Genomic DNA, 24,030 nt, shown 5'->3' with positions numbered 1-24,030 from the left:
CTTAAATTTTGTACTCACAAGGCTAATGGGCCTCCTTTTGTACCTTTGCATTCATGCCCTCTTCAATTTCTATCATGGAAAGTGGCGTTTTTAGTTCCCATTACCTCCCTCAGGCGTTAACCTTAGAAGAACCTTTCTTTCAAATACGTAAAGACAAACTGGTTCTTCATACTAATTCTAAATTCCTACCTAAAGTAGTTTCCCAGTTTCACCTCAATCAATCTATTGAACTTCCAGATTTTCCCCTCACCCTGATTCTGTTGCAGAAAAAGCTCTTCATATTTTGGATGTTAACCACATGGCTGCTAGGCGTTTTCCCGTCCTGCGCTGAAGAACCAAAATGACCATTATTCATGACGAGCTGGCCTTGTCATCCGCGCACGGCAGGTAAGCGCCATGACGAGCCCAGCTCGTCATTAGCTTTGAAGGGGTTAAAAGATCACTCATATTCTACATAGATAGAACTAAAACCTTCTGAAAAACAAAGCAACTATTTGTGGCTTTTTTCCACCTTAGGGTGGCAACCCTAAATTCAAATTGGATGTAACCAGGTGGATAGTTAAATGCATTCAAACTTGTTAAATTAAAGCCAAGACCTTTACTTGTCGCTTCTAGAGCACATCCCACTCGAAGAAAAGGGGCAAGTATGGCCTCTTTAGGAAATATTCCAATAGCTGTCATTTGTAAAGCAGCTACATGATCAACACCACACACAATTATTAAACAATACTGTGTGGATGTTTTAGCACACCAACAAGCCAAGGTGGGTCAGGCAGTGTTACATACTCTTTTTCAAACTACTGCAACTCTCATGCGCTAGCCATTCAAAGGAGGGACTGCCTTGCATTCTATGCGGAGCATATGTACCTACAGCCACACATACCATCGAGTGGATTGTTACTTACACTGTACGCATCTGATCGTGGCATGTAGTGCTGTACTATCACCTTGCATTTTTCAGTTCACCTAGGACCTGTTTTATTCTTATTTGCATAGGCTTTCAGTAGTCTGTTCCAGCCGATCCCTTTCACAGCACCAGGGTACCCTTTAGAATGATATGATATGATAAAGGGTATTTATAGCGGTTTCTTGGTGAATATTACACCCCTCTACATATGTACTTCATCATCATGAGCTCCAGACAGCATTTCTGATTGATAAATATATGGAAGAATTGTGTATTTCTGCTGGAAATGTACTTTTTGATGGCTTTTCCTAATAAACATTATTCCGAGGTTATCATTGGTGGCATTTGACCAAACCCTTATGGTTAGCTCAATTGACAACCAGTAAACTTGGGTCAGAAGGTAAATTTGTTAAGTGACAGATTGCAAATGCTTTTGCTCCCTAAAACAGTTGTTTTGAAGCTTATGCTTAGAATTACTCAAGAAACAAAGGTGGGTATCTGCAGTGGGAAAGGGGCCTCGTTGTCGAGAGAAATCCTAAAACAAATTCAGTTAGTCAAGTCAAGTCAGAAATTTGTATAGCGCGCTACTCACCCAGAGGGTCTCAAGGCGCTTAATGGAGAGGGGTTCGCTACTGATCGAACAGCCAGGTTTTGAGTTGCTTTCTGAAGGAGAGGTGGTTCTGTGTAAGGCGGAGGTGGGTGGGCAGGGAGTTCCAGGTCTTGGCCGCTAAGTAGGAGAAGGATCTTCCTCCCATGGTGGCTCTTCGGATGTGTGGAATCGCGGCGAGGGATTGGTTGGACGATCGTAGGATCACTGCTGCATTAGCGCAGGTCGCGCTGCTAGCGAGCTGCGATATTTACGCTTTTAAAACCTACCTTTTGTGTATTTTGGTTCTATTGAGTTTAATTCTTCCCTGTTTTTAACTCGATCTCGGTGTCTGGGCTGTCCCCTTACTCTCACTTAATTTTGGAATTCGCACCGCCGTTTGGCGGGTCCGGGTCCCTGGGGCTGGATTCCTGGGCGCCATCTTAGCTTGGGGTAAGTGTTTGGAGCGCGGGCGCCATTTTGGAGCGTCCCGACGCTCGAGTTGTTTAGGGAGGCGCCTATTTAAGGCGTTTTTGTGCTCTCATTGCCCTGATCACTGCTGCATTAGCGCAGGTCGCGCTGCTAGCGAGCTGCGATATTTACGCTTTTAAAACCTACCTTTTGTGTATTTTGGTTCTATTGAGTTTAATTCTTCCCTGTTTTTAACTCGATCTCGGTGTCTGGGCTGTCCCCTTACTCTCACTTAATTTTGGAATTCGCACCGCCGTTTGGCGGGTCCGGGTCCCTGGGGCTGGATTCCTGGGCGCCATCTTAGCTTGGGGTAAGTGTTTGGAGCGCGGGCGCCATTTTGGAGCGTCCCGACGCTCGAGTTGTTTAGGGAGGCGCCTATTTAAAGTCGCCCTCTCCCGCGCAGCGGGAACGCGCAGTGGGACGCCGTCGCTTAGCCGGAGTCGTGCCAGAGTCCTGCCCGTCTGCGCTCGTCCGCGTCGAGGTAGCGGGTGCGGGCTATGGACGCTGGCTCCCTCCCTTGTTAGCAGCCTGTTGAACATGGCGGCGCTCAGGTACGATCGTGCTGCTCTCATCTCAATAAAAGATAGTCCTCTGGTTTGTAATCATGACCCTCTACCCCCTCTTTCAGGACCATATGAGTGTGCCTGCGGTTTCTTCTCACTGGCCTCTCCCATTGGAGTTCGTCCAGTTAGCAGGACTGTCTGTGGTACCCATACGGAATGGAACGGACAAGCACTTAACATATGGAGTTTGAATGTAAGATCTCTGGTCAAACACCATCAGTCACTACGGGATATGATTGATACGGACCTTCCCGATATCATCTTCCTGACCGAAACTTGGTTACAGGACGCGGACACTGCCATCATTAACCTGGCTTTCCCCTCTACCTATACGGTGTCTATCTTGAACCGCTCGACTAGGGGAGGTGGTATAGCCATGGCGACTAAATCTTGTTTCCCGGTTGAGTGGAAGGCTCTGGACCTCCCTATGTGTGAAAGCGCATCGTTTAAGGTTAAGGTCAGTCATCAATTCACCTTCAGCGGTGTGCTTATCTACCGTCCACCTGGGAATGACACCGCCTTCAAGGCTGCCCTTGTGGATGTAGTCAGCTCTTTGACCGCAACATGCTCTAACTTCAATATCGTAGGTGACTTAAATATACATCTGGACCAGTCGTCATCTCCTTCCATCAGCTCCTTGCTGGCGGACTTAGAAGCGTTGCAACTTGACCAACTAGTCGCCTCCCCCACCCACATAGGAGGACACATATTGGACCCCTTTTTTACCACCTTAGTTCGGGCTAGATCAGCTGACCCGATGGTGGTGGGTTGGACTGACCATCTGCTCGTTAAAGTGTCATGTCCCCTTGACACTCCACAACTGAAACCTGTAGATAAACAGAGTTTAAAGCGCAATTGGCGTAAACTTAAGCTGGAGGAGTTTGTCAGGATATTGGAGGCACAACCCCTAGGCAAACTGCAGAATGTAGAACAGGGCTATGAACAGTTCTGCAACTGGGTTCTTACTGCCCTCGACTCTCTCATACCTCTGCGTTGGGCAAAATGTCACGCTAAAAATCGTAGCCCTTGGTACAATGAGACTCTTGCCGAGCTTAAGAGAACTTGCCGGCAAGCTGAGAGGGCCTGGAGAAAAGCCTTTGATCCCACGTTAAAATCGCTGTACTTTGCCCAGCTTAAGTCCTACCACAGAGCTATTTGTCAAACCCGGGCCGCATATTACGCAGCTGAGTTCTCCAACAGCCCCAACCCCTCTAAGTTAATCTTCAAGGTACTTAAAGACCTGATGGGGAAACGGGCCACCTCGTAAGAAATCTGTACGGACTCGCACTGTGAAAGCTTGGCATCCTTTTTCGTGGAGAAAGTGCAGAAAATCTACCGAGGATTCACACCAGCTGCCCCCGGGGATGCTCTTAGCGATGTAGAGGTCTTGGTGTCCGAAACCCTGTCAACCCTACCGACCATGTCTAATGAGGTATTCGACACTCTGAGCCTCCAAATTAAATCAGGCTCCCCCTTAGACCCTCTGAAGCCGGAGCTTTTCGCCTCTCTCCCGCCTCTGTCGTGAGCCCATTCTGGAGTTGATCAATCTCTCCCTCAGTGAGGGCGTGGTCCCGTCTTCCTGGAAGCAAGCTGTAGTCAAGCCCATTCTGAAGAAATCTAATTCTGACCCCTTGCTCCCGGAGAACTATCGGCCCATCTCCCTCCTGCCTTGGACCGCCAAGGTCATGGAGGCGCACGTGAACACCATTCTGTCTGCCCACCTCTCGCGTAATAATATTCTTAACGAGAGTCAAAATGGGTTTCGTGCTCAACACAGCACTGAAACTGCTCTGCTCTTCATGATCGAGCACTTGCGGTCAGTGCTAGATGCGGGGCAGACCGCGGCGCTCCTATTGTTAGACCTGAGCGCCGCGTTTGACACGGTGTCTCATGACATTTTGCTGCGGCGTCTGGAGGAAGTGGGGATCGTAGGGAAGGCTCTTCAGTGGTTCCGCTCATTCCTCTCGGACCGGTTTTTTAAAGTAGCCATTCCACCTGGCCAGTCCTCGTACCATTCTCTGGAACTGGGAGTCCCTCAGGGCTCTGCCCTTAGCCCCACATTATTTAACTTGTATGTGAAACCGCTGGCTGCCGTCGTCAGGCAATATGGCCTTACTATGACATCGTATGCCGACGACACGCAGCTGGCGGTGACACTCAGTGGGGACCCTGAGGTGACTGCGCCCAGATTCCGGGCAGGACTTATAGCTGTGGCTAGCTGGATGCGTAACAACTGCCTACAGCTTAATGCCAAGAAAACCGAGGTCCTGATTGTAGGGAAGCAGGCGGAACTCTGGGGAGACCAGTGGTGGCCTCTCGAATTGGGGGCGATTCACATTCCAGTGGCCGAAGTCAAAAATCTGGGGGTATGGCTGGATTCCAATCTTTCTTTTACCAGCCACACAAAGAAGACAGCAGCTACCTGCTATGGTATTCTGCGAGGACTCAGACCAGTCCTCAAATTTTTCGACCCTCCCACGCGACAACTGGTGGTTCAGGCCTCTATCCTTTCCCGGATAGACTACGGGAGCGCCTTGCTCCTTGGAGTCAACCAGGCTGAGGCGACTAGGCTTCAGAGGGTGCAGAACGCTGCTGCACGGGCCATTGTAGGTCTTCCGAGACGATGTTCTGTCTCTCCTGTCCTGACCTCTCTGCACTGGCTTCCGGTCAGACAGAGAATCAAATTTAAGGCTCTCTGTCTGACATTCAAGATTCTGAAGCTTTCTTCTCCCCCGGCCTTGACGGGCCTTATTTCTTCGTATGTCCCCACGCGGTCCCTCAGATCCGAAGCTCAGCATCTGGCGAACAAGCCTAGGTTCAGGCTTAGCAGGATGGGAGGACGTTCCTTCCGTGTTCTGGCGGCGGATCTATGGAATTCCCTTCCTGTACACATTCGCGCCCTCAACAGCTTGACTCTCTTCAGACGGGCCATCAAAACCCACCTGTTCATCTCTGCTATCCAATGTCCCCACTTCTCAGCTCTGATCTGTTGTGTTGTACATGTGATCAGGGGCCAGGACGCCCCTTCGCTGGGGCAGCTGTTGCGCCTAATAAATGTTATTAACATAACATAACATAACAGTTGGCGGGTGGGGGTGTAGAAGGTCAGGCGAGTGTTGAGGTATTTGGGCCCTAGGTCGTGGAGGGCTTTGTGTGCGTGGGTGAGGAGACGGAACGTGATTCTTTTGTTGAGGGGGAGCCAGTGCAGGTCTCTTAGGTGACCGGATATGTGGTTGTGGCGAGGTATATCTAGGATGAGCCGAGCGGAGGCGTTCTGAATGAGTTGAAGTCTTTTCTGCAGTTTGGCTGTGGTTCCGGCATAGAGGGTGTTTCCGTAGTCCAGTCGGCTGGTGACGAGTGCTTGGGTGACCGACTTCCTTGTTTCGCTGGGGATCCATCGGAAGATCTTACGGAGCATGGGTAGGATGTTGAAACATGATGGAGACGGCGTTGACCTGTCTGGTCATTGAGAGGGAGGAGTCTAGGATGAATCCCAGGTTGCGAGCATGGTCCGTTGGTTTGGGTGTGTTGCCTAGGGCCGGGGGCCACCATGAGTCATCCCAGGCAGGGGGGGGATGATCCTAGGATGAGGACTTCAGTCTTGTCAGAGTTCAGTTTCAGGCGACTGTTCTTCATCCACTCGGCTACGTCTTTCATCCCTTCGTGTAGGTTGGATTTGGCGGTGGTTGTGTCTTTGGTGAGGGAGAGGATCAGCTGGGTGTCGTCTGCGTAGTAGATGATTTTGAGGTTGTGTTGGCGTGCGATGGATGCAAGGGGACTCATGTAGACGTTGAAGAGGGTGGGGCTGAGCGATGATCCTTGTGGAACGCCGCATATGACTTCGGTGGCCTCTGATATGAAAGGGGGGAGGCTCTCTGTGTTCTTCCGGCGAGGAACGAGATGATCCAATCCAATGCTTTGTCTTGTATCCCGACGTCCCTGAAGCGTTTTACAAGTGTGCGGTGGCAGACCGTGTCGAACGCTGCGGAGAGGTCAAGGAGGATGTGGGCCGCTGTTTCCCCGTTGTCGAGCAGTGTTCGGATATCGTCTGTGGCTGCGATGAGGGCGGTCTCGGTGCTGTGGTTGGCTCGGAAGCCGGACTTTGAGGGGTCGACGGAACTGTTAGACTCAAGGAAGGCAGCGAGTTGACTGTTGACGGTCTTCTCGATGACTTTGGCGGGGAACGGGAGGAGCGAGATGGGGCGGTAGTTAAGTTCGGTGGGGTCAGCTGTAGGTTTCTACCTCCAGTTGCTTTTTGATTGACTCTTCGGACGACTTTTGTCAAAACCATTTTTGAGTCTTCGACTCCTAGTGCTCATCAGGGATGCCCGGTTTCAAGGCTTGCGGTGCCTGTAGCCGGCTGATGTCGGTGATGGATCTGCACCGCGTGTGCCTGTTTTGCCTCGAGCGCGACCATGACCCCAAGTCGTGCTCCGACTGCCGGACCATGAATCCAAAGTCTTTGTGGCAGTAGGCTCTGTGCCGTTCGAGGTCCCGGGTGCGTGGGAGGTTGAGGGACCGGTTTGCGGAGCTACCTCCAGTCTTTATCAAAGTCTTCGCACTCCTCAGATAATTCAAAGCACAAGAAGAAGTCAAAGAGGCATCGTCGCTCTTTGACTTCTCCCCGTCGGTCGGACGACGCAACAAGGGATGCGGGTGGTGCCCCTTCCGCAGCTCTGCATGCAGAGCCCGAAGGGTCAACTCTGAGTTTCCCTCCCTTCCCAGGACCAGGAGCGACCCCAGTACAGCTTTGCACCTTTTACGAAGCGATGCATGCCATTGATCCCCGCCGACTCAGCTGGGGACCCTGGGTCTTTGAGGCCGGCGGCTCCAGCACCACAGGGTCCCCTTGGATGCAGGGGGATCGGCGCCGGTCGACCTTGATTTCACCTGCCTCGGTGCCGATTCCACCAGCACCATGTCCGCAGCCGACGCCGGTAGTGTCCACAGCCGACATTGACCCTGGCCTCCACGCCGATGTAGGCACGGAGCTGTACCGGCGTCTATGGGTACTTTTATGCCCCTGTTCTACCCTGGTTCTTTTCGGCCAGATGGGCAACCAGAGGAGGTTGAGGAGGACTGGGAGGGGTCTGGAGACCCTTTGACTGACCAGTTGGGCTACGAACCGGACTGGAGGAGGAACTGGGGAAAGTCAGTGGTCTGGATACCTCACAAGATATTGGCATGTTGTCTCCTCCTACCGTGGCTGTGGAGGAGGGAGCATCTTATGCAGTGGTGTTGTGTAGGGCGACCAGGGCTCTCAACTCGAACTACCTATGGTGTCGTTCACGACTAACCTCCTGACAGAGATGCTTCAACCTGCAGCGAGCTTTTCGATGCCCCTGTTGCCGTTCAATTAAGCCCTAACCGGCATCCTTTAGGGCACCTGGTCCAGGCCCAACACAGGGGCTCGTGTGGATAGGATGATTCCCAGACGCCACCACCGGACCCCGGGCGACCTTACTTTCCCCAACCAAAACCCCACCCCTGAGAGCTTGGTGGTCCAAGCTTCCACATCCAAAGGCGCATCCCCTAATGCGGATGTATGACTATGCAACTACTGCCTAAACCACTACTTCCTAAACCACGAAATTTAAACAACGAACAATGCTTAACCACTACTTATTTTACAACGACTTCCTAAACAACAAAAATATTTTAAATTGCCCATTACTAATTCACGCCTGTATTTTCTCTTAAATAAACATGTTTAAGCCCATCAGCGTGCAAAATCAAGCAGTGTGAGATGAACGTCTTATCTTCTTAATCACCTAACCAGTAACAAACACAAACCCATCAAGCTGTGCCCCTCTGCACAAACAATCAAGGACAGTAGACTCGTAAGGCTTAAATAAATGAAGCATGAGCTTGTTAGAAAAAAGAAAAAAAAGTATTAATAGATTAATATTTTGTAATTCGTTTTAAGTGATGATTACTTTAAAAAACGTACTTTCCAAATTAAAGATATACGTTTAAATACCGGACTAACAAGAATTCTCACGTCGCACAAACAAGCAGGATGATAAACAGACTACTTCCCAACACTCTTTGTTGTCCGCCAGCCAGGGTGCAAATGAGACGTAATGGCTGACCTTTGCAGTTCACGTTGCCCGCCAGCATGATTCCAGAAATGATTTTCAAAAGTAATGGAGGGCGAAAATGATTACCGTGCCACAGATTAATGTGAGGCATTTGCACTTTCACTACTGTGCAGTTCGGAAGGGTGATGGGGAGGAGATGAGTGACGTAACACACCAACACTGCCTAATCAAAGTGAAGATGAGGGATATTGGAGGCGGGAAGAAGTTACGTAAGCTTCCTGGAAACAAACAAGACGTAAGTCTGTCGTGGACTCCGTAATATGTGATTCCACGTTGTTCCCAAAAGTCGTGGTTCAGGCTTTCGTGGTTCAGGACTTCGTTGAATGAGATTCTTCGTTGTTAACACATCGTTGTTCAGGTAAGTCGTAGTTCACACTTCGTTGTTTAGGATGTTACCCCCCAAACGCACCACCTGATAGGGAATCCAAAAAGCTGGATCATCTTGGGAAGAATGTTTTCTTCCTCCAGCTTAGGACTGCATCTGTAAACATTGCATGTCTGTTGGGCCATTATACCCACTCTGTGTGGGATACGGTGGCGCAGGTGCTGCCCCAGTGCCCTGAGGAGGCCAGGGCCGTACTGTCCAGTGCAGTTGCCGATGGGAGAGACGCAGCAAAGGTTACCATATGCTGTGGACTGGACATCGCTGGGTAGGACAATTTCAACGTTGGTAGCACTTCGACGCTATGCCTGACTGAGAATGACTGGCTTTTCTGGGGCTGTCCAAGCTACCCTTATGAGCATGCCCTTTGATGGCCATCGCTTGTTTGGCGACAAAGCAGACAGCGCACTAGAGTGCTTCAAGGAATTGAGGGCTATGGCTAAGTAAGTCTTGGGCCTCTCCACCACTCGCCCTGCGCTGCCCGCTTTTTGCCCCCTTTCGTGGCTACGGAAGGGATGCCCCACCATGGTCCACCCAGGGCCACAAGCCGGTGCGAGCTGTTAGGCTCCTGCACGTCTATGGGGCCAGCGAGCGGGCCAGTCCACCACAGCCTCCTCTGCAGCAGCCTCCAAAACCTCCTAGTCCGACCTTCCAGGGCTACCAATCGCCAGTGGGCGGCAGGATTCGCCTTCTCCTCCCCCATTGGCACACCATCACGTCAGACAGCTGGGTTTTGCAGTTAGTCCGAAGGGGCTAATCTGGTACCGCATGAAACAGAATGCAGCCAAATCACCAATTAATGAAGCTCTGTGGACAGAAGTAGACGAAGATAGAAATTCGCCTTATAATCAATAATTATGTAAATCTCTTTCAATAACTTGTACAACTGATTTTTGGAATAAAAACCTGCTATATCAGTCCTTCAAAAAAGCAATAAACAAAGCAGCTAAAATTCATTCAGTACTATTTGACAAAAATATCTTCAGGACAAGGTCAAACGCTTGGATGGTGATAAACAATTACAAGATACATGCACCAGCTTCATATTTGAGCTTGACATTCTCAATTTATTTGAAAAAGCAACTTATGGCATTACGTTTTGGAAAACTACCATCCATAGCGGACCAGCCAAACTGGGTGCATACAGGCCCTAAATCATGCCGGCTTTGTGATTACCACAAAGAAGACTTTATTCATGTAATCTGCACATGTAAAAAACTTTACAACGAACGAGCCACCCTGTTCAGACAAAGTTTTAATGTGAGAGGCATTAGGTCCTGTAGAGCTGCAATAATTGCCTGTCTAGATCCATCAGACCCACAACTGAATGGCAAATTGATCAAATTCCTTAAAGTTTTTGAAAGCTTTGTTAACAGGGACAGATACCTGGCAGAGAAAAATGGACAAGTACTTGGCAATTGAATTTTAACAATGAAATTTTATGAGTGTCTAACAGAGATAAAATGGACATATTGTTTATTCTCTTTTAATTTTGTTTGGAATATATATGTCTTTTATATTGTTATAGTTTTAATTGACTAAACAATAAACACTTACTTGCAGTTAGTCCGAAGGGGGTTCCTTCGAGACTCCACACCAAGTCCCCACCGACATGCCACCTCAGTACCATTGCATGTCGTAGGATCATCTGCCCTTCTCCAACAGGAAGCTATGGTTCTCTTGGCCAAGGTAAAGGGAAAGAGTAGTGCAGGTGTTCATCGACAACACTACCATCATGTGGTACAGCAACAAACAGGGCAGGATGGTGTTGTGGCTCTGTCAAGAGGCTCTCCGTCTCTGGGTATTGCTGGAACATCAGGTCATATCCCTGGTGGTTCAACACCTGGCAGGTTCACTGAACGCCAGAGCGGACAAACTCAGCCTCAGGTGCATGATGGATCACGAATGGCGTCTTCACTCGGACATGGTGAAAGGTCTCTTTCAGGAGTGGGGAGAGCCTTGGTTAGATATATTCGCCACCGAAGAGAACGCTCAATGTTTTTTGTCGCGAGTGGAGTTGCGGTCTTCTCTACGCCTTTCTGCCTATACCACTTCTGCCCAGAGTGCTGAAGAAGATCAAGCGCGACCGGTGCCCAAGTCATTCTTGTGGCTCCAGATTGGGCACGAAGAATCTGGTATCCCGAGCTGCTACATAGGCACAAATATGGTATAATCACATAGAGATGCTGCAACATGCACCTCCAGACAACAAATGGCTTCAGATGGCCATCGATCCTCCATCAGGCTGGCTCTTTGCAAGGATCTTCTGTCACAGCAGCGGGGGATGGTCCTCCACCCGAACCTATCCAGCCTCCACCTCCTTGCGTGAAGATTGAGCAGCAGCAGTAGAAGGCTTTTGACCTGCCTCCCGAAGTCTGTCATGTTATCTTGGCAGCCAGGCGTCTCTCCACTAAGATGGTATATGCCTGTAGATGGAACAAATTTGTGGCTTGGTGCGCAGCAAAGGCTGTGGATCCCCTTTCTGCCCCTCTGAGGTTCTCTTGTTCCTACTTTCCTTAGCCCAGCAGGGCTCTGCTCTGGGCACTCTAAAGCGCTACCTCTCTGCCATTTCAGCCTTTCTTAGGCTTCCTAATCAGCCATCTCTTTTCAAGTCCCCTGTTGTAAATCGCTTCCTTAAGGGCATTACTCATCTTTTTCTTCCTGTTCCCTTCGTAATGCCCATGTGGGACTTGAACTTGGTTCTTACATATGTTATGTGTGATCCCTTTCAGCCACTACATAACTGTCCTATGAGGCTTCTGACTTTAAAAACTGCCTTTCTGGTGGCCATCACCTTTGTGCTCCGGGTGAGTGAGCTCCAAGCTCTTTCTTCTAAACCTCCCTTTCTGGCTGTTCATCCAGACAAGGTAGTCCTTCGAACTCATCCTTCCTTCCTTCCCAAAGTGGTTACTTCTTTCCACATTGGACAGACCATCACTTTGCCCACCTTCTTTCTCCCTCCTTCCAAAGAGGAAGAGAGGCTCCACCGTCTGGATCCAAAACGTGCGCTTTCATTTTATTTGGATCGCACAAAGCAATTCCGGGTGAATGACCAACTCTTTGTTGGCTATGTGGGTACCAAGAAAGGTTGGGACATGCACAAATGGACCATTTCTAGATGGGTAGTTTTGTGCATCAAAGCTTGCTATTCCTTGGCAAAGAAGGAGCCTCCAGTGGGGTTATGCATTCATTCTACTGGAGCGATGGCAGCTACCACTGCTTTGGGACGTGCATTCCCCCTTAATGACATCTATCAAGCAGCTATGTGGGCATCGCTGCGCACGTTCACAAAACACTACTGCCTGGACAGCCAAGTCCTGAGAGAAGGCTTGTTTGGCCTTTCTGTTCTCCAGAACTTTCAGGTATGAACGTTGTTTGCAGACCCACCTCCGGGGTTGGTATTGCTTGAGTATCTATTCTAAGATAAGGAATCTATAACTAATTGTCTCTTTCAGATGAACAAGTTACTTACCGTTGGTAATGATATATCTGTAAGAGACATAGATTAGTTATAGGTTAATTACCGCCCCACCCATCCTTCCTGTTCTGCGAACTGATTTCTAGTGTTAAAGACTTCCTTTCAGGGCCCTAGTTTTGTGCACCAGTGGTCAGTGTCTTGCATGGCTCTGCGCTTCTGGCATGGAAAGTCGTGTACGGAACTAACGTCAGCGTGCGAGGGCGTAGTCTAAGTAGCTACCGTGATGTCATCCCACCGACGACGAACGCAGAGTAGACCGACGCCACCTTTCGACGCGCAGGGGTACTGCAAAAGAAAAAACTTCTAAGGTAAGGAATCTATAACTAATCTGTGTCTCTTACAGATATATCATTACCGAAGGTAAGTAACTTGTTCAATACATCCATTCAACTCTATTAAGAAGTCACAAAACAGCAGATAAGGATACTTTTGTAGGGCTCGACAAATCTAAACATTTTTACTAGTCCTGCAGGTCTAGTAACTTGGAAAATCCCCTCGACCCAACTGCAACCTTCTTGACCTCTGACTCTGAAATCGGAGCAAAAGTGACAAGTTAACAAGATTTAAAGGCATCTTTATTGCTCAGTCCCTTTGTGAGCAATAAAAATGCCTTTAAATCTGGTTATCTTGTCACTTTTGCTCCATTTTCAAAGACAGAGGACAAAAGTTAGTTTGTCTTCCTACTCGCCGGAAAGGGCAAGTAGGACCTAAAAATAGCTCATCCTCATCCATTCTCCCTCGCAAATGCGAGCGGGCGAGTGGATATTCCTCTAGATTTACTGTATGTTTTTTGCGAATGATATCATGTTTCTTAATATCATGTCCAGTTGAATTTGTTGTCTAATTTAGTTGAGTATTTTTCAGTTACCAGGGACAGTTTTTCATCTACTGGTCTGTTGTCTCCAAATATCGCTGGTGAGGGTATGACCAAAGATTCCTTACCTTCATTGGATCTAGCAAGTGCTACAAGTGGAGTTAAAATAGTTACAGCTCAGGTGAGTCATCTTGTTCATCAAATTGCGGTTTAAATAGTGTGCTTGTTTTAATGAAGTCAGAAAAAGTATGAACTTAACTGTAAAGCAAATTTATGTGCAGTTAAGTGATTGCCTGCTCCAAATTTATTTCCCCGCTCTGGACAAAGTTCATTATCGCTTGACAGCAAGTTGTCCTTTTGTCCATTAGTATGAGATTTTTTCCAGGCACCTATTTCATCCTGCTGCGTTTTAGAATTTTAATTCTGTAGTAGGGGATCTCTGTGGATAGTCCTAATCAAGTGAATAGTCCCGCCCATGTGCGTGGACCCCGGAACAATCAAAATAGTCTCTTAAGTTGTCCTCTTCTGCAATCCTGCATAGTGACTTAAGAGAAAATCAAAGACAAATAATGCAGCCTGAAATTAACAAGGCTACACTGGCCAGTACTTCATCCTGAAGTGAAAAAGGATAGCCAGATAACACTGAAATTGAAACATTTTGCTAAGTTTCACTCATAGAGAAAGTCCCCTTCACAAAAATCCATTGTCATGATAGAGAGGAAGGGTTGGACAGACAAGCCCCATAGGTTGCCATTATGTGTCTGTTAATGGATACCATGCTTTTAAGGAACCCTCCAGCGACCCTCAGTATCTCATGATGCACAGCCAAAGGCTAGTTACTTTCAGTTCTTTTTTCCGGCTCCTGCTAGTAGGACCCTGGAGCATTGAACTATACCTTTAGTGGTATATCTTCAAATGTGTTAGCTTTTTTGATAGTTTGAGTGTTTCACTTGACGTCTGAGGCCTTTATCTTCCTTTTGCTGTCTTTTTGGGACAGTTAAGCCACTGTTTTCTTCTCAAAATGCCATCTTTATTTGACAAGTGCCCAGAATGTGGCAGGAAGAAGGCCAGGTAGGACTCTCACAGGGTTTGTATACTCTGTCTTCCTTCATCTCCTGTTCCTGACTCCTGTGTCATCTGTAAGTCATTCTCCAGGAGGACCCCGATTTACAGGTTCGTCTTTAAGGCCTGGAGCAGAGAAGACAACAGGCTGCAGGTGGGACATCAGGGCATGGAGAGAGCATTTCCTCTTCCACAACCCATGCGGCAGCCTCTGGGGGGCTGCCCAGTCAAAAGAAGGCTCAGAAACTACGCCGGTCCCGGTCAACGTCATCGCCGAAACCAGGTATGACAACGATATGCTCCCCGCCGACCCAGGGCTCTGGGTCGAAACGACGTCGAAGATCAACGTCGAGGGGATGCACGTGGAGACCTCGGACGAGGTTGACGTTGAGGACCTCACAGATGACGTCGACTCATCATCTCCGTCGATCTGAGTCCAGGAGACATCGGTGCTCGCCGTCGAGGCGACTTCGCCGTCGGCTCGCAGGTCGCCGTCGATGAGAAGATCGATGCCGTCGAGAAGAAAGTTGACTTCGAGAAGAAAGTTGACATCGAGAAACCATCAGCTAGTCGTCGAGAAGCTTGTCACCCTCTGTGGTCAGCATCTCCACGTCTGAGAGTTCAAGGTCACAACGGCATCAACGTTCGCCATCAAGGGACACTGCTTCCAGAACTTCCTCTTTGAGGCCTGCCTGCAAGCGGAGAAGGATGATTCATACCTCGGACTCAGAGTATTCCAGGACCTATTCTCCAACTAGATCACCGTGACCAGCTCAACCTGTGGCTCCTTTCAGTCGCCGCTGCGACCTAGGAGGCCTACTCCTCCTCCTCCTCCTCCTCCTCCTCCTCCTCCATGCTCACTGACGCCTCCGCATCCACCTCCGCCACCACAGCCTCCTCCACCTCAACCGCTTCTTTGGCTGCCGGTGGCTCCACCTGTGCCAGTGGTCCTGGCGGTGCCCAGAAGGCCAATATCTCGATCCCGGCCGAGACATCGCTCTCGCAGCCGGCACCGGTCTTCTACCAGATCTCGCTGTCATTGTCACGAGTGGTCAAGTTCAAGGTATACTAGGGACACAGAGTCCTCTAGTGGAGGAAGATACTAGCCGACCTCGTCGGATTCCCCACCTCCGAGGGTGTCACCTGTCGATGACATTACCACGTTTCAGGAGGTTCTGGTAAGGGGAGTGGCGAAATAGGCCATTGCACTGTCCGTACCTGCCCCTACCACGTGTGTGATCTTTGAGACACTACAGCGGAAGCAAATCTCTCATCCTCTGCTTCCTTTGGTACCCGGTTTGGAGGAACCGGCGATGGAGTTGTTCCTGACACCTGCCTCAGTGAAGTCGGCACCGTCAAGACTTCAAAAGAAATACAGGCTCCCAGACTCGGACCCTGCATTCCTTCGGGTGGACACCCTCTGTATTCTGTCATGGTGGTGGCGGCGAAGAAGCATCACGCTACGGCCCCTTCGACCACCGTTCCACCGGACAAGGAAAGCTGTAGACTTGATTCTGCGGGGAGAAAAGTCTGCAGCACTGCAGCCACTTCAGTGAAGGCAGCGACCTCGATTGCCCTCTTGGCCGGTATGACCACTCCTTGTCGGAGTCTCTTCAACAGTTCGTGGAACCTCCTGCCTAGAGACAAGCCTGGGGAATTTCAGGAGGTTCTCGATGGTGGTCTGATGGTCTCTAATCAGATCATCAGTGCGGCTGAGGACACCTCTCTCCTGGCAGCCCGTGGATATTGCCATGGTGTGACTCTGCGGCGCCATTTATGGTTGCGTCTCACCTCCCTGAAACCGAAGGCAACTGATCGCTAACCTGCCATTCTCGCGTTCCACCCTCTTTGGTTTCCATGCGGGTGAGGAAATGGCTCGTATGAAAGCGGAGGTTGAGACCCTCAAGTCTGTGGGCTTGGAGAAACCTAAGGAACAGCGTAAGAGTTTCTGTCCCTACCAATGGCGCTACTCTTCCCAATGGTTCCAACGCAGACAGGGCCGTTAGGCTGGACAGCAACAGCAACAGCAGTTTCAGTGGCAGCCCTTTCAGAGACGTCAGAGCGGCAGGGGCAACCAGCAGTCCACATCGGGAAACAAGGCCCCCGCTGGTTCTAAGCCCTGAGGGATTACTTCCCCCTCTTCTGTTACCCACTCCGGTTCTGGGGAAGCATTCAAAATTACCTGGCAGAGTGGAGAAAAATAACTCCGGACAATTGGGTGCTGAATATTGTTCACAATGAATACTGTGTATGTTTCATCAGCCCTCCTCCATCTATTCCACCAATTTGTTCACAATACCTGTTGCGTGAACTTCAAGTAGAGCCCGATCACCTGTTAAGAAAAAGAGCAAAAGAACTGGTTCCTCCTCCTCAAAGGGGAAAAGGTCTATACTCCAGGTTCTTTCTTGTGTGCAAAAAGGACAAAGACCAATTCAGACCCTTTCTCGATTTGCGGCAAGCAAACAAATGGATTCGCAGAGAAAAGTTCTGAATGCTGTTCCTGCACCAGATTTATCCTCCGCTGCATCAAGGGGACTGGTTATGCCCCATAGATCTGTAAGACACGTACTTCAATGTACCCATTGCAAAGAAGCATCGGAAGTTCCTGCGGTTCCTAGTCTGCACCAATCACTGCCAATATACAGTACTTCCATACGGTCTGAAGTCTGCGCCCAGGACTTTTTCAAAGTGCATGGCGGTGGTTGCAGCGCACCTGAGGAAGAACAAGGTGTTTGTTTATCCATACCTGGACGACTGGCTCATCAAAGCCGCCACGTTTCAGGAAGTGCAGCTACATTTCAACAGGACGGCCGTTCTGTTGAACCAATTGGATCTTCACATCAACATGTCAAAGTCTGTCCTGACTCCTGTTAAGTGTCTGCAGTACCTAGGAGCCTCCATCGATACACTACAGGCAAGCGTGTGTCCTTCGGAGGAGCGACGCTTATCGATCCTTCGGAAGGCTCGGGCTCTCATGTCCGTTCCCTCCGCTACGGTGAGGACGGTGTCCTCTCTCCTGGGTTCGATGGCTTCTTGTGTCTTTCTCACTCCACATGCTCGCACCCCACATGAGGCAGCTGCAGGAATGTTTGGAGGATCAGTGGGAACAGAAATGAGGGAGCGGGGAGGACAGGATCCAACTGTCGCAACACACTGTCCAGTCCCTCAAGTGGTAGTGTTCACCGCACAATCTTCTCAGAGGGATTCCGTTCCACAAAGAGATACCGACTCAAATCATTGTGGCAGATGCTAATCTCCACGGCTGGGGAGCGCATTCAGACTACCTTCAGATGCAAGGGACGTGGTCCCAGACGGGGTCCATATATAACATCAACTTTCTGGAACTCCGAGCAGTGCACATTGCGCTGAAATCTTTCCAGCCATCGTTTCGGACCACTTCCCTGCTTGTACAGATGGACAACACAACAACAATCAGGGGTGGCTCAAGATCGAGCTCACTGTTTTGGGAGGCGCAGATGATCTGGAACTGGCTGCAGGCCAGGGGCCTGACGAGCATGGCGACTCATCTGCCAGGTGCGCAGAATGCTCAAGCAGACGCTCTCAGCAGGCTCTTTCAAGAAAATCACGAATGGGTCTGGGGAATGCACTGTGGATCAACTGGTCGAACAGCTTTCTCTACGCTTTTCTACCCATTCCACTGATCCCGACAGTGTTGATCAAGCTGTCCCAGTCCCGGACTAGGATGATTCTCATTGCTCAGGAATGGCCTCGGCCGTGGTGGTTCACCGACCTCCTACATCGGTCTCTCCTGCCACATCTTCAACTTCCGTGTCGGCCGGACCTTCTCACAAGGTTCGGAGGGCAGATGGTGCATCCCAACCTCTCATCGTTGAATTTGGTAGCATGGCTCCTGAGCTAGTGCAGCATGGACATTTAAATCTTCCTCAACTGCATGGAGATATTAAAAGAAGGAAAATTACCATCTACAAGGACTTTCTATGCATACAAATGGAAGAGATTCTGCATTTGGTGCACGTCTAAGGATGCAGACCCTACATCCTGCAAGGATCCTACATCCTGCATCCTCTCGTACTTACTGCATTTGGCTCAATCTGGCCTTAATTTTCATTCCATTAAGTTTCACCTAGTAGCTTTAACTGCGTATAGGAAATGCTCTTCACAAACTTCCTTTTTCCAAATCCCAGTCATGAAAGATTTTCTGGAAGGTTTGAAGAAGGTGTTTCGTCCCATTAGGCGTCCTTCACCTTCGTGGGAGCTTAATGTGGTGCTGTCTGGACTAATGAGGGAGTCTTTTGAGCCCATTCATAAGGCTTCTCTACAGCATCTATCCTGGAAGGCAGCTTTCCTTGTAGCTATAACATCAGCTCGCAGGGTGAGTGAGATCCAGGCTCTCTGTTGCCAAGAGCCCTATACTGTGTTTCATGCATCTAAGTTTGTCATGAGAACTCACCCAAAATGTGTTCCTAAGGTGGTGTCAGATTTCCATGTGAATCAAACAATCACTTTGCCCATGTTTTTTCAGCATCCTTCCACTCCGACGGAGAGGTCCCTTCATTCCCTTGATGGGAAAAGGATGTTGAAATCCTACTTAGATAAGACTAAGAAGGTTTGTAGATCGGATCAATTATTTGTTAATTATGGATCTGTCAAGACTGGTCTTGCTACCTCTAAACAGTCCATCTCTAGGTGGATTGTGTCCTGTATTCAACTGTTACCAGAAAGCTAACAAGACTCTAGGGGGTAAGCCTAAGGCTCACTCTACCAGAGGTAAAGCTGCTACAGCTGCTTTGCTGCGCAATGTCCCCATTGCAGACATCTGTAGGGCTGCCACTTGGAAGTCAGTCCATTCCTATGCTAAAAACTACTGCCTGGACTCTGATGCCAGGGCAGATGCTTAGGTTGGGCAGGCTTCGCTGAGAAATGTATTTGCACAGTAGAGGTCGGTCTGTTTCTTCCACCGCTGGGTTTGGTTTGTTTGGGATGGGCTTGCCATTCTATTCACATGATTGACTATACACAGAGATCCCCTACTACAGAAGGAGTAGTATCTTACCTGTAACTCCAGTTCTGTAGTAGGGGTATCTCTTTTATAGTCATAAGCAACCAGCGCTCCTCCCCGGTGGATAAAACGATAATATCCTGAATGCTACAGGCCTGGCTTTATACACCTTCAAAAAGAACTGAAAGTAACTAGCCTTTGGCTGTTTATCATGGGATACTGAAGGTCTCTGGAGGGTTCCTTAAAAGCATGGTATCCATTTACAGACACATAATGGCAGCCTATGGAGCTTGTCTGTCCAACCCTTTCTCTCTATCATGACAAAGGATTTTTGTGACGGGGAGTATCTCTATGTGTGAAACTTAGCAAAATGTTTACATTTCAGTAATATCTGGCTATCCTTTTTCACTTCAGGAAGAAGTACTGGCCAGTGTAGCCTTAATAATTTCAGGCTGTATTATTTGTCTTTGATTTTCTCTTAAGTGTCTATGCAGGATGCAGAAGAGGACAACTTAAGAGACTATTTCGATTGTTCCGGGGTCCACACACATGGGCGGGACTATTCACATGATTATGACTATAACAGAGATACCCCTTCTGAAGAACTTGAGTTACAGGTAAGAAACCACTCCTTATTTGAACACTACAATTTAATGTACTGAACTGCCTTCACTCAACTGCCCAGTACTGAAAAACTATATATTAATCAGTGTTTGGAGAATCATGAATGGTCTATTGCAGGGGTCCCCAACCTTTTCTGTAGTAAGAGCTGTTTCTGATGAGCGAAAATCATTATAGGCAAATGAAGACTAAGCAACGTGTGCATTGTTACGGACCACGGCATGCCTAGATTCATTGACTTTATGCCTAATGTCAAAAGAGCCAGATACGGTAGTTTGAACAAAATTCTTTGACTAGTGGCACTAGGACAGCGCTGCAATGTGTGTCAGTGAGAATGCGGTTTTTGGGGATGTGTTAACATGTGTGCATATGACTGGGATATATGTTTATGGGTGACTGAACACCTGTGTTGTTTGTACTTGTTGTACAGGACATACCTTTCACCATATGTTGCACTGTTACATGTATAGCTCAAACTTCTAACCTTTTTTAACTGGGTGAAATTTTAAGTTTAGAAAAATGTACTGCAAAAATGTTCATAATGTGGAAAATGTTTCTGCTCCTTAAATTCCTTCAACTTGAAATAATGGCTATATTTTTCAGTTATAAATATGGCACTGTGTCTACCAGCTAGCAGCTTTAAGTAAAGGCAACACATTGGAATGGGATGCAAATTAAAATGAAGTGTTAACTTTACTTTTAAATGGAATCCATAAAACTCCTCAATTAAACTTTCTCCCATTGCCAAGTGTCATATTTACAACCAGCAGGTATCTTGCTCCCCGTGGCCTGTAGACACTGTGCAATATTTATAATAGAAATATACAGCCATTTGTTTAAATGGGAAGAAATTTAAAGTGAAGACACATACTTAATAAAACATTGACATTATTGGCTTAATTGACCGTGGAGAGAGACATTAACACTTAATGTTTCATAGAAATATTTTTCTTCACTTTAACTTTCTCCCATTTAAAAAAAATGACTTTTTCATTTATAAATTTGTAACCGTTTCTACTCGTCCACTGGGAGCAAGAGGTTTGCTGTTTATAAATGCAGCAATTTGAAAGGGGAGAAAATTAAAATGAAGAGTGTACTTAACCTTTAAAGTAACTTTTCATTTTAATTCTCTCCCATTTAAAAGCACACAGAAACATAATTTTCTTCTCACTCTCCAATATTGAGTTGAGAAGGACTTTTATTTAGCAGTTAAATACCTCAGAGCTTTACTTCTTTACCTCTGTGCCCCAGCCTGGATCATAAATCTGTTTGAGCAGTGCTCATTATCGGGCCCTGCTATCTGCAGCCTGACGAGAATGCAAAATTAACACAGCCTTCTCCAAACTTTAAAAGTAAAGGTCATTCTGTGCTTATTTGAAAATTAACTCAAGGCTGTGAGTTTACTCTGAAGGTGCCTGTGAGCTACTGGTAGCTTGCGACCGCCTGGTTGGAGACACCTGGTATATTGCTTATTCACAGTCTTCTTGTTTGTAAATCTCATTTTCCAGTAACAGTTGATGATTTAAAAATTCCCTTCACTTGGAGTACTTGCTTTTGGTATTTCACCTAATTAGCTTTGCCTTTGACTGTATTATTCTCAATGTTCATCAATACATCATGGCGGAATTCTTCCTGAGATTCGTGAAGTTTCAAATAGCTACTGCTATGTAGGCTTTTCTGCTTTGAAAGGGAACTGGTAAGTGCATTGAATGGCTTTTGGTGTGAACTTGATGGGCAGGCGGCCGCCTAAAAGGAGTGGTTAAGTCCCATAATGGGTTGAGACACTGATTTTACACATGCTTCTATAAAGGGAGGAAAAGTTAGGAGTGAAATATGGGTCGTGGAGTGAAGGTAGTGTTAGTAGTGAGTGAAGGAATGGAGATGGATGTGTGTATTACGTGGTGGGTGAATGTCAGCCCACCTGATCCTGAAGAGTAGGTCTTAAATGTTGGGTTTCTGGAGAGGATTAAGTAAACAGTTCAGTTGGCTTATGGCCACTGTCTGAGGTGGTTTGACACTTGGTGGAGAAGGTAGTCAGTTGGAGTGTGTCTGGATGTAGTTTAATAATAATAATAATAATACAGATGCTTATAAAGCGCGAACAGCTACCTCAGGTGAGGTGTCCCGCTTAATCAATCAATCATCGCTTAATCAATCAATCAATCATCAAAATTTGTATAGCGCGCTACTCACCCGTAAGGGTCTCAAGGCACTGAGGGGAGGAGGGTCGCTACTGCTCGAACAGCCAGGTCTTGAGTTGTTTCCTGAAGGAGAGATGGTCCTGGGTCAGCCGAAGGTGAGTGAGGAGGGAGTTCCATGTCCTGGCTGGCAGGTAGAAGGATCTTACTCAGATGGTGGCTTTTGGAAATCGTGGGACGGAGGCGAGGGTGATGCTGGCGGATCGAGGTTGGCGGGTGGGTGTGTAGAGTGTGAGGCGGCTGTTGAGGTACTTCGGGCCCGTGTCGTGGAGTTTAGGTGCTGTTGACTTAGCTTTCAACTATCTGTTTCAAAACGCTTCGTACTTTTAGTGGACCTGTGTTCTTGTGGAGTCTTTGAACAATCTCTGGCAGCTATTAGAGTTTATCGGGTGGCTAAAAGTGAACCAGAGCTGTAGCAGAGAATAGTATGCACTAAAAGGGGAAGTTACTGTTCCTGTTAGGAAAAAAAAGAAGCCAGAGCAGTGGACAAGACACAGAGTGTAAATACCAAGGGTTATTTCTTGGTGCTCAAACACACACCTAGAGATGTCATGCTCCTCGTAGGGCCGGCGCTGCAATGCTCTACGAGCCTCTCGAAGGATCGTTTTAGTGGAGATCTTTTCTTATCTTGCCGTATGATGAGAGGTATATGTATGAGGGTGTCCCAAATATGGGGGGTGGAGTGATTATGTATGCACAAGTGAAGGAGAATTAGAACTGTCTAAAAGTGGTGGCTCTCTTGACAGAATTAAAAAGCTGTAAGAATGGGTCAGGGCTACTGGAGGGGTGTAATTTACCCAGGTATCCTCAAGTCTGTGTATGTAGTCAGGTCCACAAGTTTTGTCATGGATGACAACCAGGGTCTGAGCTTCTGTGAATATCTTGTTGCCGACGTGCGCTCGTCTAGGGTTGAAACATCGACTAATAAGTGGATCTGCTGTATTATTATTCTGTATTAAGTACTGACAAATGCAGTGTACAGTTTTATAATTGAAATCAGCATAGACCACGCCAAATTATTGTTTTACACTTCTCTTTGTATATAATAATTGTACAGTTTTTGTTGCGCCGTAAGCACTGAGCACTACAAGTCACTATTTGCACCATTTGTTCACTGTTTGTGTAGTCAATTTTTTGTACAGCCTATCTTTAAAACAATACATGATATAAGAATTTATAAAACAGTACATAAATACACATTAGGTGCTAGCGGGTGGTCTCAGGCGCTAGCTGGACTGGGGCACGCTACTTTTAAAATTTGCTTCGCATTTATACAGCCTTCAGCATGGTTGCGCTCACCCGCCTGTATTTGTATTTTGTGTATGCTTTTAACTTTTTTGTTGTGCAGGTCCCGGAGCTGCTGACACTTGATTTTATTTTACTTACTTACCCTGCTCGTCCCCACCTCGCTTCTGAGTGCGCGCTGGGACCCTTCCTGGTCGTGCTGCACTCCAGCTCGGGACTTCTCTGCCCCGCCTCCTGGCCCGCCCATTGCAGACGAGATAGGTTCTGCCTGGGTCGTGACCTAGTGTGCCTCCATCTTGGGTGAGGGAGCAGGCGAGCGGACTAGCGCTCGGCCCCTCCCGCCCTCGGCCCTACAAAATGGTTCCCCCTTTCAGGGAGCGCAGCGGACGGGCGCAGCGGGCGCGCCGTCTTCGCGCCGAAGTCGCGCCTAAGTCCAGCCCGTCTGCGCCCGTCTGCGGCCGGACGGGTCCAGGGGCCAGGGACGCTGTCTCTGTTATCTCCTATACTCCCTCTGCTCTTAGGAGCCTACAGCCCTTCCCCTGTTCCCTTTCCCCTGCCACCAGGGCTCGCATCTCTGCACTTGGAATCGCGGGGAATATCCCCCTCCATTCGGGGTCGGAT

At 48.2% G+C, this 24,030-nt stretch overlaps 1 protein-coding gene across 2 annotated transcripts in view; it reads left to right on the top strand.

Annotated features, from left to right (window-relative positions):
• The window catches only part of WDR44 (WD repeat domain 44), a 593,855-nt gene that overhangs the window by 185,972 nt on the left and 383,853 nt on the right, over positions 1–24,030 (top strand). For both annotated transcript variants that reach the window (XM_086918723.1, XM_086918724.1), the window contains exon 5: positions 13,353–13,483. In XM_086918723.1, coding sequence (XP_086774849.1) covers positions 13,353–13,483 — 131 coding nt within the window. The remainder of the gene's footprint in view (positions 1–13,352; positions 13,484–24,030) is intronic.

This window comes from Lissotriton vulgaris, chromosome 4_1, assembly GCF_964263255.1.
Source record: "Lissotriton vulgaris chromosome 4_1, aLisVul1.2, whole genome shotgun sequence".
Classification (NCBI taxonomy): Eukaryota; Metazoa; Chordata; class Amphibia; order Caudata; family Salamandridae; genus Lissotriton; species Lissotriton vulgaris.
Note: the sequence above shows the minus strand (reverse complement) of the source record. Positions and strands in the feature narration are given on the sequence as shown.